The sequence below is a fragment of the Acipenser ruthenus genome, chromosome 15 (assembly GCF_902713425.1).
Source record: "Acipenser ruthenus chromosome 15, fAciRut3.2 maternal haplotype, whole genome shotgun sequence".
Lineage (NCBI taxonomy): Eukaryota > Metazoa > Chordata > Actinopteri > Acipenseriformes > Acipenseridae > Acipenser > Acipenser ruthenus.
In genome coordinates, this window is record NC_081203.1 from 36,023,072 (window position 1) to 36,043,822 (window position 20,751).

The window sequence follows — 20,751 nt, forward strand, 5'->3', positions numbered from 1 at the left end:
TCTGAGAGAGAGGAGTCCGTTCGGCCCGTCTGGGCTTGTCTGGTTCCCAGTAGCTGTGATTTTAGACTCAAACTAGACAAGGTTTTGAGATCAAAGGATCCCAGCATCCACAGCATGGCTCTGCAACCCATTCCTAAGCACTATCACTAGCACTATCCTTGCACTATTATGTCCTTGTGTAACCCCATGTCATCTCTTCTCTCTCTCTCTCTCTCTCTCTCTCTCTCTCTCTCTCTCTCTCTTTCTCTTTCTCTTGTATGAAGGTATCCTGCCTCGCAGCTGGTCTCGCTACACTGTTCCAGCCTCCATGACTGTGATCCAGTGGGTGACTGATTTCAGTGACCGTATTAAACAGCTGCAGCAGATCTCCCAGGCAGCGGCGAGTGGAGGAGCCAAGGAACTCAAGGTGGGAACGGTCAACGAAAATGTATTCTGGGAGAAAAAGGAAAACATTTTGGGCAAAATCCCATGAGTCTTGAGCTAGGAGTACAACCACAGCCAGTTATAGTGTGTGTGTAGATAGAGAGAGAGAGATTATTTTGTTATATCAGGTGCCAGACTGTCTCTGGTGCATTAGTTTTGCACAGCGGTGCTCTTGAATGTGATTTTCTTTGGTATTCCATGTTTTAAATGTGTTATTGAGTTAAAGATGTATCTTCAGAGGTTGCTGATTTGTGTTGTTTTTGTCTCTTGTGCTTCAGAACATCCACGTGTGTCTCGGTGGCTTGTTTGTCCCCGAGGCTTACATCACAGCCACCAGGCAGTACGTTGCCCAGGCCAACAGCTGGTCCTTGGAGGAGCTGTGCCTGGAAGTGAATGTTACCACCTCCCAGAACACTGTGCTGGATGCGTGCAGCTTTGGAATCAAAGGTAGGGAGCTGCGATTTTATAGCATTGGAAAACAGAGGCAAAAAACAGAACCATTTGTTTGAGTCATGTAAGTCCTTCAGTCACGATTTTTTTTAATTTAAAATTTAGAAATTTTAAAACAGTTTGTGTGAACTCTAGGCCAAAACTTTGTTTACATTATGCATTATAAAATATACATATATAGGAAACTTAACATGGTACAATTATCCAGATTTACTATGGAGTTGGCAATTTGATACATGCATCCAATTCACACATATGCAGATATTACAAAAGCAACTCTGGGAGGCAGTGGTGAATGAATGAATAAATAAATACATTTATTTCAGTTTCTAAAATATATTGTATTAATGCTGTAAAGTAACCATTTATAGGGCGTGTTTCTGTAGCACTGACAGAGCCGCTTCATTTTTCCACCTCTCCAGGCCTGAAGCTCCAGGGAGCCACATGCAGCAACAACAAGCTGTCCCTGTCGAACACCATCTCCACTGAGCTCCCCCTCACACAGCTGCACTGGCTCAAGCAGACCAGCACCGAGAAGAAAGCCAATGCGGTGAGTGGCATGCCTTCTGCCTGGAGGATCCGTCTAGCATACAGCAGACTAGTGTACTGGAAAACAACATTATATAAACTTTGAAGTAGAAGTCCTGCGAGTCGTAAACACAAATGTGTGTAATTATTTATATAGTATATTGCCTAGCATGCTAGGCAATCCTATTTTGTTATTGGGGGCAGGGGGTGTCTAATGAAGTCTCCCCAGGTTACTCTGCTAATGAAGGGACTTCATTACCGTGCGTTTTCTCCCCAGGTTACTCTGCCGGTGTATCTGAACTTCACTCGTGCCGACCTGATCTTCACTGTGGACTTCGACATCGCAACCAAGGAGGGTCCGCACAGCTTCTACGAGCGCGGGGTCGCAGTGCTGTGCACAGAGTGAACGAGGGCTTAACAGAACAGCACACTAAATAAATAACCCCCCATTTCAAGTAGAATTATAGCAGTGTAGCAGCAGTAGTACCTAGCATGGCGAAGCTGCTCAAACAGCCCCGTGTTACAGAATCTCTGGTTTTTGTTTAAAGAAGGTCTGAGAGATGTGAGTCTAGAGGTTTGAGGAATAGAAGGTGGTCAAACTGATGTTTTAAAGAAGGAATATGCATGTGTATTTATGAAGGAAATGAGAAGGTATTCTGTGTTTTGGTACTGTTGTAATCCATAATAAAGCAAGTCTCCCATTACCTTATGCTGTCGTTTTTCATCCTTTTCAACAAACGGAAACACATGAATTGCAGATGTGCTGGCGTCTAGTCCACCCATGTATCCAGATCAATTGCAGATGTGCTGGCGTCTAGTCCACCCGTGTATCCAGATCAATTGCAGATGTGCTGGCGTCTAGTCCGCCCATGTATCCAGATCAATTGCAGATGTGCTGGCGTCTAGTCCACCCATGTATCCAGCACTTGAATCTGCATTGGTAGCTTTCACAGCCAATCCAGCTATTCTGATTTGCACTTTCCACAAGATCCTGCTGCCGCTTGTTCAGGAGATTGCACTTGAGAGGTGGAAATGAACTAGGTTTGGGTTTCTCATGTGAATACACATTTCCAAGGCTACATTATGTTTCCTTGTTTCACAGATGCGGTTAATTCATGGCTGGGCCATGTTGACAGTTGATTGTACATGTACTACATAAGGGCCCGTTTGGTAATTATTTTTTTTTAATATTACACTTTGTGTCAGTCAGTTAGCAAAATATTGAGGTAGCACTGTACGTGTCTCTGTACCATTTAACTCGAGGGTAACCGTGACTTGCATGCAGTGAGGTGGCTTGCACATGACTCCTGCAAGAGTGGGTCACAGCAACCTGGATTTTAAAGCTCAGGGATCACAAAGCCACTTTTTCAGGCACAGCAGCTTGAAACCTGGGTCCAGGAGACCTAGTTTGAGGCAACTGCTGCATCGAATCCCAAATCTCCCCTTGTGTCAGGCAGTGGCCTGAAACCTAGTCTCCTGAAACCAAGTTCCAAGCCACACAGTGGCTTTGTGTTCCCTCAGCTTAATACCATCAAGAACTGAAGTTAAATATTTCATCCTGACTGCAGCTGTACTGTAGGGATGCTGTACAGAGGCCTCCACAATGTCCCAGTCACCAGGGATACTGTACTGTCGGGAATTAAGATCTTAGGACGCAGTCTCACCTCGCTGACAGAACTGCTGGTGCATCTTCCAAGCCCCGATAGGTTTGTACTTGAAGGGGTTTTTGTTTTATGTGTAATGACTATCTGCACTGATTGTGTGAAGAGGTGTGCAAAACAAATCAGGCAATACAATAAAGAGACAGCTTTTAGAGGAAAAGCTGTCTCAAGGTTTAAAATCCAACCATTCCAGATGTTACTCAAGAACTAAAACTTTTTTTTTTTTTTATAAATATACTTGCAAGCAATTGTAAATATGACAGAAGGTTGGCAACTAAAGTAAGCATTGGTTCTTGCTGGTTGTTGGACAGGTCCTTAGTTCTCTAGAAAAGCATGTGGGGATGAGACAAAGAAAGACAGTAGGTGTCCTCCAATCCCACGCCTGAGCCAGCTTCCCTAACACACAGGAGCACCAGCCAATGCAGCGCGCCCTTCGGAAATCCCCAGCAAAGACCAGCGACTTCACACAGCCAGAACGCAGGCCTGCAGCGTGCGACTCACCCTGCGCACCCTGCAGCTGTGCTGTACCAGGCGAGCCAGAACGCAGGCCTGCAGCGCACGACTCACCCTGCGTACCCCGCAGCTGTGCTGTACCAGGCGAGCCAGAACGCAGGCCTGCAGCGCACGACTCACCCCGCGCACCCTGCAGCTGTGCTGTACCAGGCGAGCCAGAACGCAGGCCTGCAGCGCACGACTCGCCCTGCGTACCCCGCAGCTGTGCTGTACCAGGCGAGCCAGAACGCAGGCCTGCAGCGCACGACTCACCCCGCGCACCCTGAAGCTGTGCTGTACCAGGCGAGCCAGAACGCAGGCCTGCAGCGCACGACTCACCCCGCGCACCCTGCAGCTGTGCTGTACCAGGCGAGCCAGAACGCAGGCCTGCAGCGCGCGACTCACCCTGCGCACCCCGCAGCTGTGCTGTACCAGACGAGCTGCTCTGGGACCCCTGAAAAATGTATTCTTGACATCAAACTGAATGGTGTGCATAACCAAAAATACTGTGTAAAATAAAGCAGCTGGATTGATTAACAAAAAAGTACTAGAAATGTTTTATTTTTTATCATCCTGAAATTAAAAGTTGTTTGATTATAAGGCAGGCATATGAGTTGACAGGGCAGGATGAAGGGAACCATTAAATGAAACCCCAGCCAGGATCTTCCACTACGCTGACAATATGAAGTGCGCATCTCAAAGGGTTTCTGAGGGGGAAGCAGCCGCAGCAGACAGAAGCCTCGCCTCCTGTGGATTCATGACTCCAGCCCCAGGGAAGTGCCTTGGATACGCATTCGTGTAACAAACCAAAAACAACAAAACAAATGAAACCAGGTACCATTTTTGTTTCTTACAGATTGTGGTGAAGTTCTGTAATTTGTTTATTAAACTGCAAGATAAATTAATTTTTTTTTTTTTTGACGTGCAGATGTATTATTATTTACATTCACAATTTCAGAACCGTCTTCCACAAACACAAGCACTGGGATATTACCCTTCAGTTTGTTATGTTTGGTTTTTTCTCCTAAATTATGCTTTCAAAATTCAAAATTAAATTCACTCTTCAAAATATATATATTTACACAATCAAGACCTACAAACAAACTGCCTCAAAAAAAAGTGCCTCAGTGACTGGGACAGGCAAATCTGGTCTCCTCACAAACAGAGCCCCGTCTTCACTCTGTGTCCGGGGAAGAATATCACGTCTCCCCACAAACAGAGCCCCGTCTTCACTCTGTGTCCTGGAAAGAATCTCACGTCTCCCCACAAACAGAGCCCCGTCTTCACTCTGTGTCCTGGAAAGAATCACACAGGGAGGACTAACATCAGCTTCTTGCAAACATGCACACATGTAGTCTACAAAAGTGTGGCTGAATGCAAGCTCAACCAGGCTGTACTGCCAGGGAGCACAATCCTGAGCAAGCTCAACCAGGCTGTACCGCCAGGGAGCACAATCCTGAGCAAGCTCAACCAGGCTGTACCGCCAGGGAGCACAATCCTGAGCAAGCTCAACCAGGCTGTACTGCCAGGGAGCACAATCCTGAGCAAGCTCAACCAGGCTGTACCGCCAGGGAGCACAATCCTGAGCAAGCTCAACCAGGCTGTACTGCCAGGGAGCACAATCCTGAGCAAGCTCAACCAGGCTGTACTGCCAGGGAGCACAATCCTGAGCAAGCTCAACCAGGCTGTACTGCCAAGGAGCACAATCCTGAGCAAGCTCAACCAGGCTGTACCGCCAGGGAGCACAATCCTGAGCAAGCTCAACCAGGCTGTACCGCCAGGGAGCACAATCCTGAGCAAGCTCAACCAGGCTGTACTGCCAGGGAGCACAATCCTGAGCCCTGCAATTAGCAACAATCATTTCCAAGCCAAGTGAAGAAGTGCACAACTTGTACATGTTTCTCAATACTCAGATGAATGAAAGCCAGAGCTCTCCGTACCTCCAGTGTGACGACGCGCTGCTTCTTCTTGTGCACGCGCTCCGCTGTGTCCGGCCCCGGGAAACCCAGCTTGCGCTTCGGCATGGAGTCCGGGGCGGGGGGGCTGTGCCTCGCCCTGTAGGTGGGGCTCTCGGGCAGCCTGGCCAGAGTCCGGCTCACGTAAGCACACTGTCCCGGAGACTCTGTGAGGATCCCCGAGTCCACAGCCCTCTGCCACAGCGGCTCTCTCTTCAGGCTCCTGGACGCTGTGGTCTCAGAATCGCTGGAAGACCTCATGTGCACGTCAGTGGGAGGGCTCGCTTTAGAGCCAGCTGCGTGGAGCTTCACACAGGCAGCTCCACACTTCCCTGGGTCTTTGGGGAAAGACTCCTTCTCTGTGGAAGGGACACCGCGGGGGGGATTGCTGGTGATGGGCTGCCGGCTCCTCAGGCTGCAGTCAGACAGATCCGAGGAATCCTCCGAGCAACCATCGTAGGGATCCAGGGACTGCAGGAAACACACGAGGGGCCGCATTCACAACGCATGTGGTTTTAAAGCCAAATACAAATTGTGATTAAATAAACAAACCTAATTTAACACCGATGTAAAGTAATCGCTGTCACACGCACGCACGCACACGCACACGCATGCACACGCACGCATACACAGCTGGATGTCATGCCTTTTCAGACAGTGTGTATATTTGTGATTAACGGGTTCAAGATGATGGATCACTAGTTTGGCTGCTAATGGGGAACTGGGTGTGTTTTGGCCCGTACACCTGCACACCTTTAGAAATACTAAAGAATGAACAAGTGCGTTTGAGTGTGTAACAGTTTAACAGAAGACCAGTACCCTTACCAGGAGATTGTAGCTGTTCACGGGACGCTGTGATCCAGCCCTTTCTTACCGGGAGACTGTACCGGCTCACGGGACGCTGTGATCCAGCCCTTTCTTACCGGGAGACTGTACCGGCTCACGGGACGCTGTGATCCAGCCCTTTCTTACCGGGAGACTGTACCGGCTCACGGGACGCTGTGATCCAGCCCTTTCTTACCGGGAGACTGTACCGGCTCACGGGACGCTGTGATCCAGCCCTTTCTTACCGGGAGACTGTACCGGCTCACGGGACGCTGTGATCCAGCCCTTTCTTACCGGGAGACTGTACCGGCTCGCGGGACGCTGTGATCCAGCCCTTTCTTACCGGGAGACTGTACCGGCTCACGGGACGCTGTGATCCAGCCCTTTCTTACCGGGAGACTGTACCGGCTCACGGGACGCTGTGATCCAGCCCTTTCTTACCGGGAGACTGTACCGGCTCACGGGACGCTGTGATCCAGCCCTTTCTTACCGGGAGACTGTACCGGCTCACGGGACCCTTCTTAGCGGCTCCACTTTCAGACGTACTTGACGCACATCCCTGTTTATATTGAAAAATCAAGACATAAAATAAATCAATAATTAAATCTTTCCCAAACATTAACCTTTAAGCTGATCTGCTGAGATGGTTTCAATATTTGGTGAGAATGTGTTTTTGTGTGCTGGTGTGATTTGTGTTTGTGTGTCTCAGTTAACGTCACAGTGTAGAAACTCCTTCGTATTTCACAGTTACCTCGGGGCTCGTGTCAGAGTCAGAGTCCGTGCTCGATTCCACTTTGCATTTCTCCTTGGAAAGAAGAGTCGAAAAAAAAAATTAGTTCCACATTTAAATATATATATAAAATCAGCATGTCCTATTAAAAGGTACCACCCATGGCCCAGGGCTGTATTCACACGTCACAGACTGAAATGCTTTATAGTTCTAGTTTACTTCAGGTTTTCCTTTTTAATAATGACACCATTACCATGTTCGTCCACCAGGTGGCAGCCCAAGCAACGTTTAAAAAAGAAAATATCCAATTTGAATGAAAGGTGAACAAGACCTCCAAGTGCAGAATGAAACTCAAAGCTCTCCACTGTGACCTGTAGTGCGGTGGACTGCACACCCAGGACCAGATATAGATATATGGTAGTGTATAGTGCAGTTAGAATCAGTAAAGCTCATCTTAAAGTGACATCGTCCGACACAAAGACATGCGAGAGGTTGCAGCTGGAGTGTGTTGTACACGTGAGTGCTCTTGTTTTGTTTTGAACTTTGTACTGCGCTCTGGAATGCCGTGGTGTGAAGGACGCTCTAGAAAATCAAAAACACGTGTCATTCCTGCACCTCACCTCTTCTCTGCAATCACTGTAGCCTCAGTGCTGCTGCTATGTGGTGTCAGTGTGATCAGCCAGCCTGTGTATTTACCATGTATTTGAAGGCCAGCCTCTCCACACTCTCCCAGCTCCTTTGTGCATCTTTCCCATCGCTGAGTCCTGCAGGGGCAGACACACAATTCAGAGAGAACGATAATGCCAGCAAAGAAACTGAAGACTCCCGTTACATAGCAGTCTGATCCATTCCTGCTTTTACTAGTTTAATAAGATACACCTGAGTTTGTCACCCATACACCATGGCTAATCAAGCTCGTAGTAAAACCTGGAATGGATGAAAGTGCTCTGCAATATGAGTCTTATTACCAGCCCTGCATACTTCAGCAATATACTATTACTAGACATAACCAATTACTACAAAACTATTTCCGATATCTTTCAGAGGAGTCGTAGCCTATACATTGAAAATCTTCTTGTTGGTGTGTTTCGTTTTCTTGCAGCTTCTGAGCCGTACTGTGACTGACAGGTAAAGCACATATTCCAGACAAGACGCTTCTGCACAGCTGGACGGACTGACATGTCTGCCTTCGCCCAGTCCTGCTTTACAGAAGTGCACAGCTGGACGGACTGACATGTCTGCCTTCGCCCAGTCCTGCTTTACAGAAGTGCACAGCTGGACGGACTGACATGTCTGCCTTGGCCCCGTCCTGCTTTTTTGTGAAGTGATCAGGCATCGTGATCCAGGTACACGTGCTTCTCAATTCATCCCCCTTGTTCCCAGTCAGTGAGGATGGATTACACCTGCGCACCTCGGCACGGTACTACGCGACTCAAGATCATCTGGGGCTTCTTCAAAACTAATCTGGAGAAGAGTGATCTGGATTTTTTTTATTGAGGCTCTGAGATTCAGCAGGCATTGTATATGCAGCTCACCCTAATGAAACTGAACTGGTAACTCTGCATTCCATATGAGGAGCCACCCGTGCTCTACTGAAGAACAGCCCGACTCTAGAACTCAGCCACCAATATTATTATTATTATTATTATTATTATTATTATTATTATTTCAAAGAAACAGGAGTTTGGGTTTGGCTGTGGACTCTGTGACCAAGTTAGAAACAAGGTGACATCCCCTTTTGACCCACAGGATTACAAATTATTTTTATTGTAAAAACACCCATCAGTAAAATGTAGGCGATGCCCGTTTCCATACATCTTCACAATACATACTTAGCAACACAGCAACACATCCCCTACCTCTATGACTTGACTGTGCAGAACACCATACCACACAAACACAGCAACACATCTCCTACCTCTATGACTTGACTGCGCAGAACACCATACCACACAAACACAGCAACACATCCCCTACCTCTATGACTTGAGCAGAACACCATACCACACAAACACAGCAACACATCTCCTACCTCTATGACTTGAGCAGAACACCATACCACACAAACACAGCAACACATCTCCTACCTCTATGACTTGACTGCGCAGAACACCATACCACACAAACACAGCAACACATCTCCTACCTCTATGACTTGAGCAGAACACCATACCACACAAACACAGCAACACATCTCCTACCTCTATGACTTGACTGTGCAGAACACCATACCACACAAAACACAGCAACACATCCCCTACCTATATGACTTGACTGTGCAGAACACCATACCACACAAACACAGCAACACATCTCCTACCTCTATGACTTGACTGTGCAGAACACCATACCACACAAACACAGCAACACATCTCCTACCTCTATGACTTGACTGTGCAGAACACCATACCACACAAACACAGCAACACATCTCCTACCTCTATGACTTGACTGCGCAGAACACCATACCACACAAACACAGCAACACATCTCCTACCTCTATGACTTGACTGCGCAGAACACCATACCACACAAACACAGCAACACATCTCCTACCTCTATGACTTGACTGCGCAGAACACAGTACCACACAAACACAGCAACACATCTCCTACCTCTATGACTTGACTGCGCAGAACACCATACCACACAAACACAGCAACACATCTCCTACCTCTATGACTTGACTGCGCAGAACACCATACCACACAAACACAGCAACACATCTCCTACCTCTATGACTTGACTGCGCAGAACACCATACCACACAAACACAGCAACACATCTCCTACCTCTATGACTTGACTGCGCAGAACACCATACCACACAAACACAGCAACACATCTCCTACCTCTATGACTTGACTGCGCAGAACACCATACCACACAAACACAGCAACACATCTCCTACCTCTATGACTTGACTGCGCAGAACACCATACCACACAAACACAGCAACACATCCCCTACCTCTATGACTTGACTGCGCAGAACACCATACCACACAAACACAGCAACACATCTCCTACCTCTATGACTTGACTGTGCAGAACACCATACCACACAAACACAGCAACACATCTCCTACCTCTATGACTTGACTGCGCAGAACACCATACCACACAAACACAGCAACACATCCCCTACCTCTATGACTTGACTGCGCAGAACACCATACCACACAAACACAGCAACACATCCCCTACCTCTATGACTTGACTGCGCAGAACACCATACCACACAAACACAGCAACACATCTCCTACCTCTATGACTTGACTGTGCAGAACACCATACCACACAAACACAGCAACACATCTCCTACCTCTATGACTTGACTGCGCAGAACACCATACCACACAAACACAGCAACACATCCCCTACCTCTATGACTTGAGCAGAACACCATACCACACAAACACAGCAACACATCCCCTACCTCTATGACTTGACTGTGCAGAACACCATACCACACAAACACAGCAACACATCCCCTACCTCTATGACTTGACTGCGCAGAACACCATACCACACAAACACAGCAACACATCTCCTACCTCTATGACTTGAGCAGAACACCATACCACACAAACACAGCAACACATCTCCTAATTCGACTCTGAAAGCTGCAAACTTTAACGTGCAGCGGAGCTTCAAATCCCAACCCTCCTGACTCCTAGTTTCGTTTGAACCCGCCCTGCTGGTGTTGCGTTTCACAATTGAATAAGATCCAAAAGCAGAGACATCACAAAGCACAGCACATCACTTATGCTATAGAAACGATTATTGATAAAGCATCAACCATCTCATAATCATCATCATCATCATCATCATCATCATCATAATAATAATAATAATAATAATAATCTTACCGGTGGCAAGCCTAAACGATTCCGGGTGAAAACCCGAGTGAATGATATTTTTAAAAATAAAATAAAATAATGCAATGCGAATGATTAAAAACAATGAAAAGCGACTGCAAATTCTTCTAAATATACATATATATGTGAAATGTTTAGCTGAAGGTTACTGTTTTTGTACGCTTGATATTTAAAATATGTTCGATATATTTACCTTGCGCTGCCTGCTTCTGCCTGCGCTTTCTACGCCTGCTCGACATTCCGGTATCTGAAACTTTACGTGTTTTTGGCGCCGCCGTGAGATCATAGAAGGGTACTGCATGTTTATTAATAATAAGACCCAAGCTTTGACGTCCCCCGCTGCCTGTGAAATCCAATGCAATTATTAAAATGTAATTTACTGCTTAAAAGTGAATGATTTGTTCAATACAAATTCTATGTTCCATATTATGGAGCCTATCGTGTGTGTGTGTGTGTGTGTGTGTATGGTGCAGGTGTATATATATAAACTCAAACTGTGTGTGTGTTTCGATCTGGCTTATTCTATTATCATTAATATGATGTATTCATTTCTTAGCAGACGTGACTTGCAGTTGTTACAAAATATCACACAGTATATGGAAAGTGTGTTTGAAAACAAAGTAGCGGTACTCTTAATTTCAACTTTTGAATTTGCATTTTACAAATCTGCTGAGAGAGAGAGAGAGAGAGAGAGAGAGAGAGAGAGAGAGAGAGAGAGAGAGAGAGAGAGAGAGAGAGAGAGAGAGAGAGAGAGAGAGAGAGAGAGAGAGAGAGAGAGAGAGAGAGAGAGAGAGAGAGAGAGAGAGAGTGAGTGAGTTACTGTCATCACATTAAACACTCATCCTTTCCACTGGGCAAAGTTACGCCTCATTAAATGCCAACAAGCGTCAGCAGGACGCGAGGCTCTCAAGCCGTCTACCTTGGAGAAATTACAAATTTACATTTACTATGCCCACTTTGTTTATCTAAACATTATTCTGTAATTGAAATGAAAGTGCCGTTTACCTGATCCTAATACTGGTGTGTGCATAAGATACTGCATGAAAATGTAACAGGCTCACATGAAGGTTACGAAGCTTAGAAATAAGAGCTTGTCATGTTTTCTACAGCCAAGATCGTGCCTTGATGTGCCCTGCATTGCTCATGTGCATAGTACCAGAAGGCTGAATGTATTCAGACCCCTTTCATTTATAAGGGACATGTGTACCACAATTAAAATGATGCAAATGTTCTTATTTTTGCAATGAGGGGCACGAAGCAGGGTTTAAAATGTCCCAACAGGTTAGATCTGGTCAGCCAAATCATCAGTTTCTTTGTGATACTTGAGTCACTCTCAAATGTATTTCAAGAAGAAACCATTCAATTCTTTCTGCACCTTAAGAGGTTAACAAGACTAAAGATCAGAGCTGTGCAACAAAAACTTGTACATGCTTTCTGACCACATTGTAATCACAGTTACTGTTCAGAGTTGAAATTATTCTGGGAATCTTTCCTGTTCCTCAGAATCTTGTTTTCAGTGATTCCTGTGTGTTCACAATGCATGTCTCTGCTGACTGAGCGTTGTGTTCTATCCATTCTTCAGTATGTTGTGTGCATGTTAGTTCAAGAACAATTAACAATCCTGTTTGCACTGCAGCCACTCATACTTCAGAGGATCAAATCATAGTTTTATTTCAAGTTAATCCAACAGTAAAAAGAATAAATTGATTCTGTTCAGACTTCAGCAGATCACATGCAATTCTTTTTCTACTTCAGTTTTTTCCGCTAGGATCTGATCTTGAAAAACAAAAATAAGCTTAAATGAGAATGATACACATTACATAACTCATGGGTGGAATAAACAGAATATTATGAACAGTTACATGGTGTACGATCACATGAGCGTATTTGCTTCTCCACTTGTTCCAGTTAGTACAGAATCCATCTGACACTGAAAATCAACGCAGGACAGAGACCAACATGATTTACAGCACATTTTATTGGATACTTTTGATATTAAAGGATGAAATTTACAGTGCAACAGAATACCAAATGTAAAAAAAAAATAAACCCACAAGGAATGCACTGGAATGTAAAATAAATAACATCTGAACATCCCGATTTCTCTGTTCTCATGTAAAGAAAAGCGATCGAGCTCATCAATGAGCGAGCTCTTAACTGTAGCCAAACTCCAGCAAAGCCGTATTTATAAATGAAGTGTACATTCTGCATTAGTATTCACAGTATTAACTACAGCAGGTATTTAGTCAACTTCTTCCATGCGGGAGCTATCGCCTTCGTCCTCCAAGGGGGGCATGTCCTCAGCCTCCTTGATTACCTCCTCTGTTGGCATGTCTTCCTCATCAATACCTTGAGGAACAAAAGAACACACCATTTAGCTACTTCATTTGTTTTAAGATAACCCCAATTTAATAGTAATCACAGTAGTAAGCAGCATTGTAAATCATAGCTCAACATAACAGATGCATTATACTATAATGTCCCTATGTGCAAGGACAACCAAAGCTGCACTCTCCTGGTCCGTGGGCATTAAAATGAGTGAAAGTAATTACCGTATATTTAAATACTGGCTCAGACATTAAGAACACAGAACTGAGTGTTAGAATACGTGTAGTAAGAATTCTATGCATTGAGGTTTAGAATATGCGAAGGAATTGTATGCATTGAGGTTTAGAATATGCGAAGGAATTGTATGCATTGAGGTTTAGAATATGCGAAGGAATTGTATGCATTGGCAAACAAAAACACAGGCATTGATTTAGATCTTTCTAATCAAACTAGTGTAGCAATCAGCAAGACTCACCCAGCCCCAGCTTGATCATCCTGTAGATGCGGTTGGAATGAGTCTGCGGGTCATCCAGCGTGAAGCCGGAGGACAACAGTGAGGTCTCGAAGAGCAGGATGACCAGGTCCTTCACAGACTTGTCATTCTTGTCGGCCTCTGCCTTCTGCCTGAGAGTCTCAATGATTGGATGGTCCGGGTTGATCTCCAGGTGTTTCTTGGCTGCCATGTACCCCATGGTGGAGTTGTCCCTCAGAGCCTGAGCTTTCATGATCCTCTCCATGTTGGCAGTCCAGCCGTAGGTGCTGGTTACGATGCAGCAGGGGGACGACACCAGGCGGTTGGAGACTGTTACCTGTTGACATAAGATTTTGGATTCAGTAAGTGACTGTGTTTATAATGTGCATGCATGGCATACAATGCAATTACACTTTTGACAGAGTATGCATTTCTAACACCTGTTGTCTTACAATGAGATACTGATCTCACAGCTATTAAAGTCCTACGACATCCAGTTTTCCAGCTATGTAGACAATAGCTACCATGCTGAGATCTTTATTAGTCATTTAATTTATATATATGCATCTAAGTCTGATTTGGTTGGAGACTAAACCCTGCATGGACTATCCCAATATTTATGATGTTCTCTACCCACTGTCATCTTGCAAAGAAACCCTTTATGATTTGACCAACCTTTTCAACTTTCTTTTCCAGGATGTCTTTGATGATCTTGCAGAGGTTCTCAAACTTGGCCTTCATCTCCTCCGCCTGCTGCTTCTCCTCCTCGTCCTCGGGGAGCTCCAGCCCCTCCTTGGTCACAGACACCAGGGTCTTGCCATCGAACTCCTTGAGCTGCTGCACACAGTACTCGTCGATGGGCTCGATCATGTAGATCACCTCCAGGCCGTGCTTCCGCAGGCGCTCCACGAAGGCAGAGTGGGATACCTGCTCCTTCGTCTCACCTGCACCAAGCACACGACACGTTCATTAACACAGCACGGGTAGGGTTGCAGTCTACGCACAATTCATAATTTAGGGACAAAACATACTATAAACAGCAGGATTTGTGTTCGGTTGCCTTTTTCATATTATCAAATGCATCGATCCAGCTAGCATTCATTAACAGCGTGCTGGGCAGAGTCTGGATCGGGGGGGCGGGGCGGGCTGTGGGAGGGGATTCTTTAAGAAACACTGAGCAGGGCTACCCACCAGTGATGTAGTAGATGTGCTTCTGGGTGTCCTTCATTCGGGACACATAGTCCTTCAAAGAGACCATCTCGTCACCCGATGCAGAAGTGTAGTAGCGAAGCATTTCAGAAAGCTTCTTACGGTTCTGGGAGTCCTCGTGGATTCCAAGCTGGAAAAACAAATTGTAAAGTACCGTCAATCATAACAAAATGCTCTTGGGACTGGAGGTCTTTGATTCCAGGTAATTCACTGCGCTCCAGAAATAAACATGCTGCAGCAACTCCGTACCTTGATGTTCTTGCTGAACTGCTCGTAGTATTTCTTGTAGTTGTCCTTGTCTTCCATGAGTTCGCTGAAGAGCTCCATACACTTCTTGACCAGGTTCTTGCGGATCACTTTCAGGATCTTGCTCTGCTGCAACATCTCACGGGAGATGTTCAGGGGAAGATCTTCAGAGTCCACCACGCCTTTGACGAAATCTGGACATGGGGGGGGGGGGGGGGTTCATTAATTCAGCATCCGAATAAGGGACACTTTCTCTAACAATTACAGATTTCCTTTCAGGCACAGGCAAACTCACTTATTTTGGTTACTATTTTGGTTAATATCATGTGTTGCAATTTGGATGAAGATCACTTGAAAGACTAAACTGTTAGCTTTACATGCCTTTCAGTGTTTTCCTAAACCCAATCGCTGTTGGGAGTGTCATGGATACGGAGTGTCACAGACATTAGAAGCCTAGCGGGTTAACAATGAGCTCCATGTGAAGGGTTGCACTCACTGAGATACTCAGGCATGAGCTCGTCACAGCTGTCCATGATGAAGACTCTGCGCACGTACAGCTTGATGTTGTTCTTCTTCTTCTTGTTCTCAAACAGGTCGAATGGGGCTCGTTTCGGCACGAACAGCAGGGCCCTGAACTCCAGCTGGCCCTCCACTGAGAAATGCTGTGCAGAGAAAACAAACACATTTAAGATTGTGTCCCCCAGAGCTTATTTCATCAACTTCAGAGCTTTACTGTGGGCAACAGGAGGGTCATACAAAACAGGTAAGCCTACAGTTCAAAATTGGTGCTGCTTCGATTGTTTCAAAATTCAGGAATTCACAAATTCAGTTCAAATCCACGGTTAGACAGTGAATTGTACAAGTGCTTTATTTACTGTATAAGGACACTTTTCCAGCTGTTTTGATATGAAAGACAGATAGTTGAATAAAGAGGAGGTACAGTCTAGTAAATAAGTGGCCCTAAATTCACTTGTTATGTAATCAAGCCACTCATTTTTAAAGTATTTATGGAACCTGCTGACTGTTACACAGGCCAAACTTTGTTTTCATTTAAAGAAAAATAAAACAACCACACCGTACAGTGCTTGATGAGCCGACTCATTACTGAAACCAAGAGGCAGCCTGGGTAACCTTATGTGCACTTCAAACTCAAACAGGGGAGAAAGCTACAGCAGTTCCTAAAAGCTTTTGTGGAATCTTGCTGCTGCAGTGTTTCTCCCCTGATCTGGTTAATTGGGTACTGTTGTTAATAGGGTGGAGGAGGGCTTACCTTCACGGCCAGGTGGTCCTCCCAGTCGTTGGTGAGGCTCTTGTAGAACTCTCCATACTCCTCGGTGGTGATGTCATCGGGGTTCCTGGTCCAGAGGGGCTTGGTCTTGTTGAGCTCCTCCTGGTCGATGTACTTCTCCTTGATCTTCTTCTTCTTCTTATTATTCTTCTCCTTATCGTCTTCCTCGTCGTCTGAGCCCACGTCCTCAATCTCGGGCTTGTCCTCAATCTCTGGCTTGTCCTCCTCCTCTTTCTTCTCCACGTCTTTCTCCTCCTCTGCCTCGTCGTCACTCACCTCCTTGTCTCGCTCCTTCTCTACCTGCACAGCAAGGATAAAGTCTCTGCCAAACAGCACTGAGGCCATGCGACACAGCCAGGCACACCATTCTTACATGAACCGAGGGCCGCTCCACACTTGTCACAGCAACCCCCTACTATGAGCCATGCGTCAAAGGTACTGCAAGCAGCATCCTCAATGTAGCTGTGTAGGGTTCATAGTGGCACTGCAAGGTATCTTGCAGATAGCCAATCAGATGATTCAGCTGAGCAGAATATTTAACAATGGATGTCCATACTGACTGACTATCTGAACTCTGTGACAGGCCACACAGCAGCAGCACACAGCCACACTGTGCAGCTGTGAAGAGCGTTCTAAAAAATGTAATTATATGATTTAAAAAAAATAAAAAAAGTGTTTCTAGTATTTAGTACTGTTATTAGTTACTCTTAACCGACAGTACTCAGAGACGTCATATCTTTGAGTTACTACTTTCATACATGCCGAGTCCGTGTTTATTAAGAGGCTATCAAGCGGGACTACTAGAACACTTACAAACAGAGTAATGGGATAGCCAATGAACTGCGAGTGCTTCTTTACAATCTCTTTGATCCTCTTTTCCTCAAGGTAGTCTGTCTGATCCTCCTTCAGGTGCAGGATCACCTTTGTCCCTCGCTGGCATTGCTCAGCTAATAAAATAATAAAACATACAAAAAATTAGAACTTAATTATAGGCTCAAATATGAACTTTATCAATGTTAGTTAACGCAAGTTAACAAGTAACACCTTTGTTACTCCTGCAAATGCTCTGGATTTTAAGATTAAGAACTACTAAAAGAAACTTAAACTCAATGACAAAAGCTTTGAATAGAAGTCATTTTCAACTTCTTCATTCTAGTCATTGAATTCATGATGTTTCTTTGAGTGAGCATTTTGAAAACCGGCCCTATGGAGTTTGAGCTGGGTTTGTGATTGAATGCACCGTCACGTCAAGCCAGTGTTCAACGTGGCCGGTCCTTCCTCAGTCTAGGGACTTACTGCTGTCTGTTCTGACAGTGAAGGAGCCCCCAGCTGAAGACTCCCATTCATACTGCTCATCGTCGTTGTGTTTGGTGATGACGGTCACTTTCTCAGCCACCAGGTAAGCAGAGTAGAACCCCACACCGAACTGGCCGATCATGGAGATATCTGCCCCGGCAGCCAAGGCCTCCATGAAGGCTTTGGTTCCAGACTTGGCGATGGTCCCCAGGTTATTGATGAGGTCAGCCTTGGTCATGCCGATCCCAGTGTCTACGATGGTCAGGGTGCGATCCTGCTTGTTGGGAATCAGTTCAATCTTTAAGTCCTTTCCAGAATCCAGCTTGCTTGGATCTGTAAGACTTTCATATCTGATTTTGTCCAACGCCTTAACAGCAAGAACAAAAGAAACAAGCAATTATTTCAGGATCTGATTGTAGAACTTCTGTGTGTGTGTGTGTGTGTGTGTGTGTGTATATGTATATATATATAAAATACACACAGAGCTGGTCTTTAACTCTGTAGTAATTCAACTGAGATCCACTTAACAGACCTACATAAAAAAATTATATGGGGGAAAAAAACAAAATGTTTTGACCGTCTGTATTAAGATCTGCTTAAGATCATTAACATAGGTCCGTATGTGTCCCCTTATCCACCACCACACCTTAGTAAAACATTTTTTAAAGTTCTGAAAAAAAAAAAATTCAGAAACATGGACAAGACTGGATCAAAGCGTTTAGAGACCTGAATCCAGGAATGAGACACTTGGATCCCAGTGTACAAATGACTTTGGTGTCCTGGGTGGTACTGAACTAAGACTCCACCCCTCAAAAGGGCCACTTCATTCCCTGTCTATCTTAAAATGCCAATGAGTAGAACTCACATCGGAGGAGTTGGAGATGAGCTGTGAATACATGTGCTGCTCCAAATACATTAGTAAACTCACATCAGGGGAGTTGGAGAGGAGCTGTGAATACTTGTGCTGCTCCTAATACATTAGTGAACTCACATCAGAGGAGTTGGAGAGGATCTGTGAATACATGTGCTGCTCCTAATACATTAGTGAACTCACATCAGAGGAGTTGGAGATGAGCTCCCTCAGGAAGATCTCTTTGTTGGAGTAGAAGGTGTTGATGATCAGAGACATGAGCTGTGCGATTTCCGCCTGGAAGGCGAAGGTCTCCACCTCCTCCTCCATTGGCTGGTCACGAGAGGCGGCGGCCGCTGCTTCCTCTGGCATCTGAACAGTTCATGGAGATACAAGTCAGGGGTGTTTCGAGCTTCAGCGTTTAACCAGTCAGAAGCATGCTGTTTATTGATACAGCAGGATGTGTGCAGGCAGGGTAAGGTTATTTGTTTTTCAATATTTATTCCAAGTCTTTTCTATATACACAAATATCATGCTCATGCAGTCTCTCACACATTAATGTTGCATCATAAATTAAAGTAATGGCAATTCCCAATTTTATTTAAAACGTGTTCAATCCTTAAGTTTAGGAAATTGAACAGAACTGAACACCCATGACAGCATGGCATCAGTAATGCAGGTTTGCACATTACCAGAGAGCAAAGGGAGCCCCTTCTACACACTCTGCAGAAAAGCCTTAAAAAAAAAAGTTTCCCCACAGTAAAAGCACAGTAAAGTGTAATAAAGCACAGTGAAGGCATGGTAAAGCATAGGAAAGAACTGCAAACGTTTTCCTACAGTAAAGTGTAATAAAGCACAGTGAATGCACAGTAAAGCCCAGAAAGGTATGGCAAGAAATAAAAAAATGACAAACCAGGGTAAACTATTGTACTAGTACAATTTTATAAGAGAGGGCTGAAGACATGGTGAAGTAAATGAGATCCACTCCACAATGCCAAGGCTAGCAGTGAAAGTATAAAACTGACTGAAAAAACATAAGGGACTGCCATACATCTTTTATAATTAATTAGCAACTGCCTGAGCCTTTTACTTATTAAATGGGGGGTTAGGAAATAACAGTATGGTCCAATCAAGTAAGCTATTGGAGATGGATTGTTTTATACCTTGCCTTATACCTATATGCATGTGCTTGACATTTGCCCTGCAGGCATTGCCACAGTTCTCGAAGTGTCTAGCTCGCCCACTCCCCCTGGTGGAGGCAAATGGGAATGCAAGCTTCTAGAAACTACTGTCTGCTCCAGCGACACACAACCGTTCTCTCGTTGACTGCATTAAGGTTGTATTAAGATGCTGTTCGGAATTTCATTCACACTATTTTCATGACTAAAATTGATATTTATAAAATGCCCCCCACCTCCCAGAATATAATGTATCTTCTACATAAACATTACTGTACATGGTTCCCCATGGATGAGATTAATTAACTGCAGATACATGTGTTACAGTCCTCCAATAATAATATACAGGTATTAAGAACTGGCTAAATAAAATTCCACTACACTTCAAGAAAAGATAACCTAACCAAATAACTTACTCACATAAACGTCGATCTCGAGAGTCTATAATTTCCACTGTATTGTACATCTCTCAAATGTAAACATTATTATTATTATTATTATTATTATTATTATTATTATTATTATTATTATTATTATTATTATTATTGAAAATGTAGTATTTTCTAGTCGTATAATTGTAGTACATTAGGTGTATTCATTATTAAAACAATCGGCATATATCTCGCCTATAAACCTCATACCGACTGCAGACAACTGTTTAAAAAGAAAAAGCAAAAATGTTACTATTTTTTTTTTTCAACTCATCATTAAAAAGGGCGTTTTTAACAAATGATAATTCTTCCCTCAGACTCACCTTGTTTTTGGCGTCTGATAACAACTCCCCTGTATTGTTAATGACAATGTACTTCTCCCTTTTGCAGTTCTCTCTCTGCCGTCCTCACGCAGCTCCTGCGAGCGTACAACTGTACGGCGCGCGCCCTCTCCACCGGTTTAAATACAGTTCGACTCGCTCCAGAAACATCTCGAAACGACCAGTGTGT

The 20,751-nt window shown here is 44.7% G+C and overlaps 3 protein-coding genes across 6 annotated transcripts in view; 1 reads left to right on the plus strand and 2 right to left on the minus strand.

Moving 5' to 3' along the window:
- LOC117963917 (cytoplasmic dynein 1 heavy chain 1) overlaps positions 1-2,105 on the plus strand; it is a 40,466-nt gene extending 38,361 nt beyond the window's left edge. For both annotated transcript variants that reach the window (XM_058988141.1, XM_058988140.1), the window contains exons 75-78: positions 264-406; positions 702-870; positions 1,296-1,423; positions 1,679-2,105. In XM_058988141.1, coding sequence (XP_058844124.1) covers positions 264-406; positions 702-870; positions 1,296-1,423; positions 1,679-1,807 — 569 coding nt within the window. In that variant the 3' untranslated portion in view covers positions 1,808-2,105. The remainder of the gene's footprint in view (positions 1-263; positions 407-701; positions 871-1,295; positions 1,424-1,678) is intronic.
- Positions 2,106-4,133: 2,028 nt separating this feature from the next.
- On the minus strand, positions 4,134-11,324 carry LOC117422704 (uncharacterized). Of its 2 annotated transcripts, none has more exons than XM_034037976.3 (6): positions 11,137-11,324; positions 7,761-7,828; positions 7,086-7,139; positions 6,825-6,893; positions 5,495-5,980; positions 4,134-4,849 (listed from the first exon to the last, which is right to left on the minus strand). In XM_034037976.3, exons 1-6 carry the CDS (start codon positions 11,180-11,182, stop codon positions 4,838-4,840), a joined length of 735 nt encoding a protein of 244 aa, XP_033893867.3. In that variant the 5' UTR covers positions 11,183-11,324; the 3' UTR covers positions 4,134-4,837. The 2 variants fall into 2 exon arrangements, with proteins under 2 accessions (XP_033893867.3, XP_058844127.1); XM_058988144.1 differs by lacking the exon at positions 11,137-11,324 and adding an exon at positions 9,042-9,154.
- A 1,265-nt stretch (positions 11,325-12,589) lies between these two features.
- LOC117962437 (heat shock protein HSP 90-alpha) lies at positions 12,590-20,717 on the minus strand. Of its 2 annotated transcripts, XM_034927633.2 has the most exons (11): positions 20,565-20,717; positions 18,837-19,004; positions 17,783-18,149; positions 17,300-17,433; positions 16,469-16,786; positions 15,695-15,860; positions 15,202-15,392; positions 14,935-15,082; positions 14,419-14,687; positions 13,747-14,080; positions 12,590-13,292 (listed from the first exon to the last, which is right to left on the minus strand). In XM_034927633.2, the coding sequence occupies exons 2-11, from the start codon at positions 19,002-19,004 to the stop codon at positions 13,186-13,188; spliced, it is 2,202 nt and encodes a 733-aa protein (XP_034783524.2). In that variant the 5' UTR covers positions 20,565-20,717; the 3' UTR covers positions 12,590-13,185. The 2 variants fall into 2 exon arrangements, with proteins under 2 accessions (XP_034783524.2, XP_058844125.1); XM_058988142.1 differs by lacking the exon at positions 20,565-20,717 and having other exon boundaries at positions 18,774-18,856.
- Between the last annotated feature and the right edge of the window lie 34 nt (positions 20,718-20,751).

Coding starts and splice junctions, on each gene's coding strand:
- LOC117422704 (XM_058988144.1), bottom strand. CDS start 9,144: ATGTGTTGCTGTGTTTGTGTGGTATGGTGTTCTGCTCAAGTCATAGAG. Junction 7,829..9,041: donor GTTCTGCTCAAGTCATAGAG/GTAGGGGATGTG, acceptor CTGCCCCTGCAG/GACTCAGCGATGGGAAAGAT. Junction 5,981..6,824: donor TGAGCCGGTACAGTCTCCCG/GTAAGAAAGGGC, acceptor TGTTTCCTGCAG/TCCCTGGATCCCTACGATGG.
- LOC117962437 (XM_034927633.2), bottom strand. CDS start 19,004: ATGCCAGAGGAAGCAGCGGCCGCCGCCTCTCGTGACCAGCCAATGGAG. Junction 15,083..15,201: donor AGTTCAGCAAGAACATCAAG/GTACGGAGTTGC, acceptor TTGTTTTTCCAG/CTTGGAATCCACGAGGACTC. Junction 14,688..14,934: donor GCACATCTACTACATCACTG/GTGGGTAGCCCT, acceptor TGCTTGGTGCAG/GTGAGACGAAGGAGCAGGTA.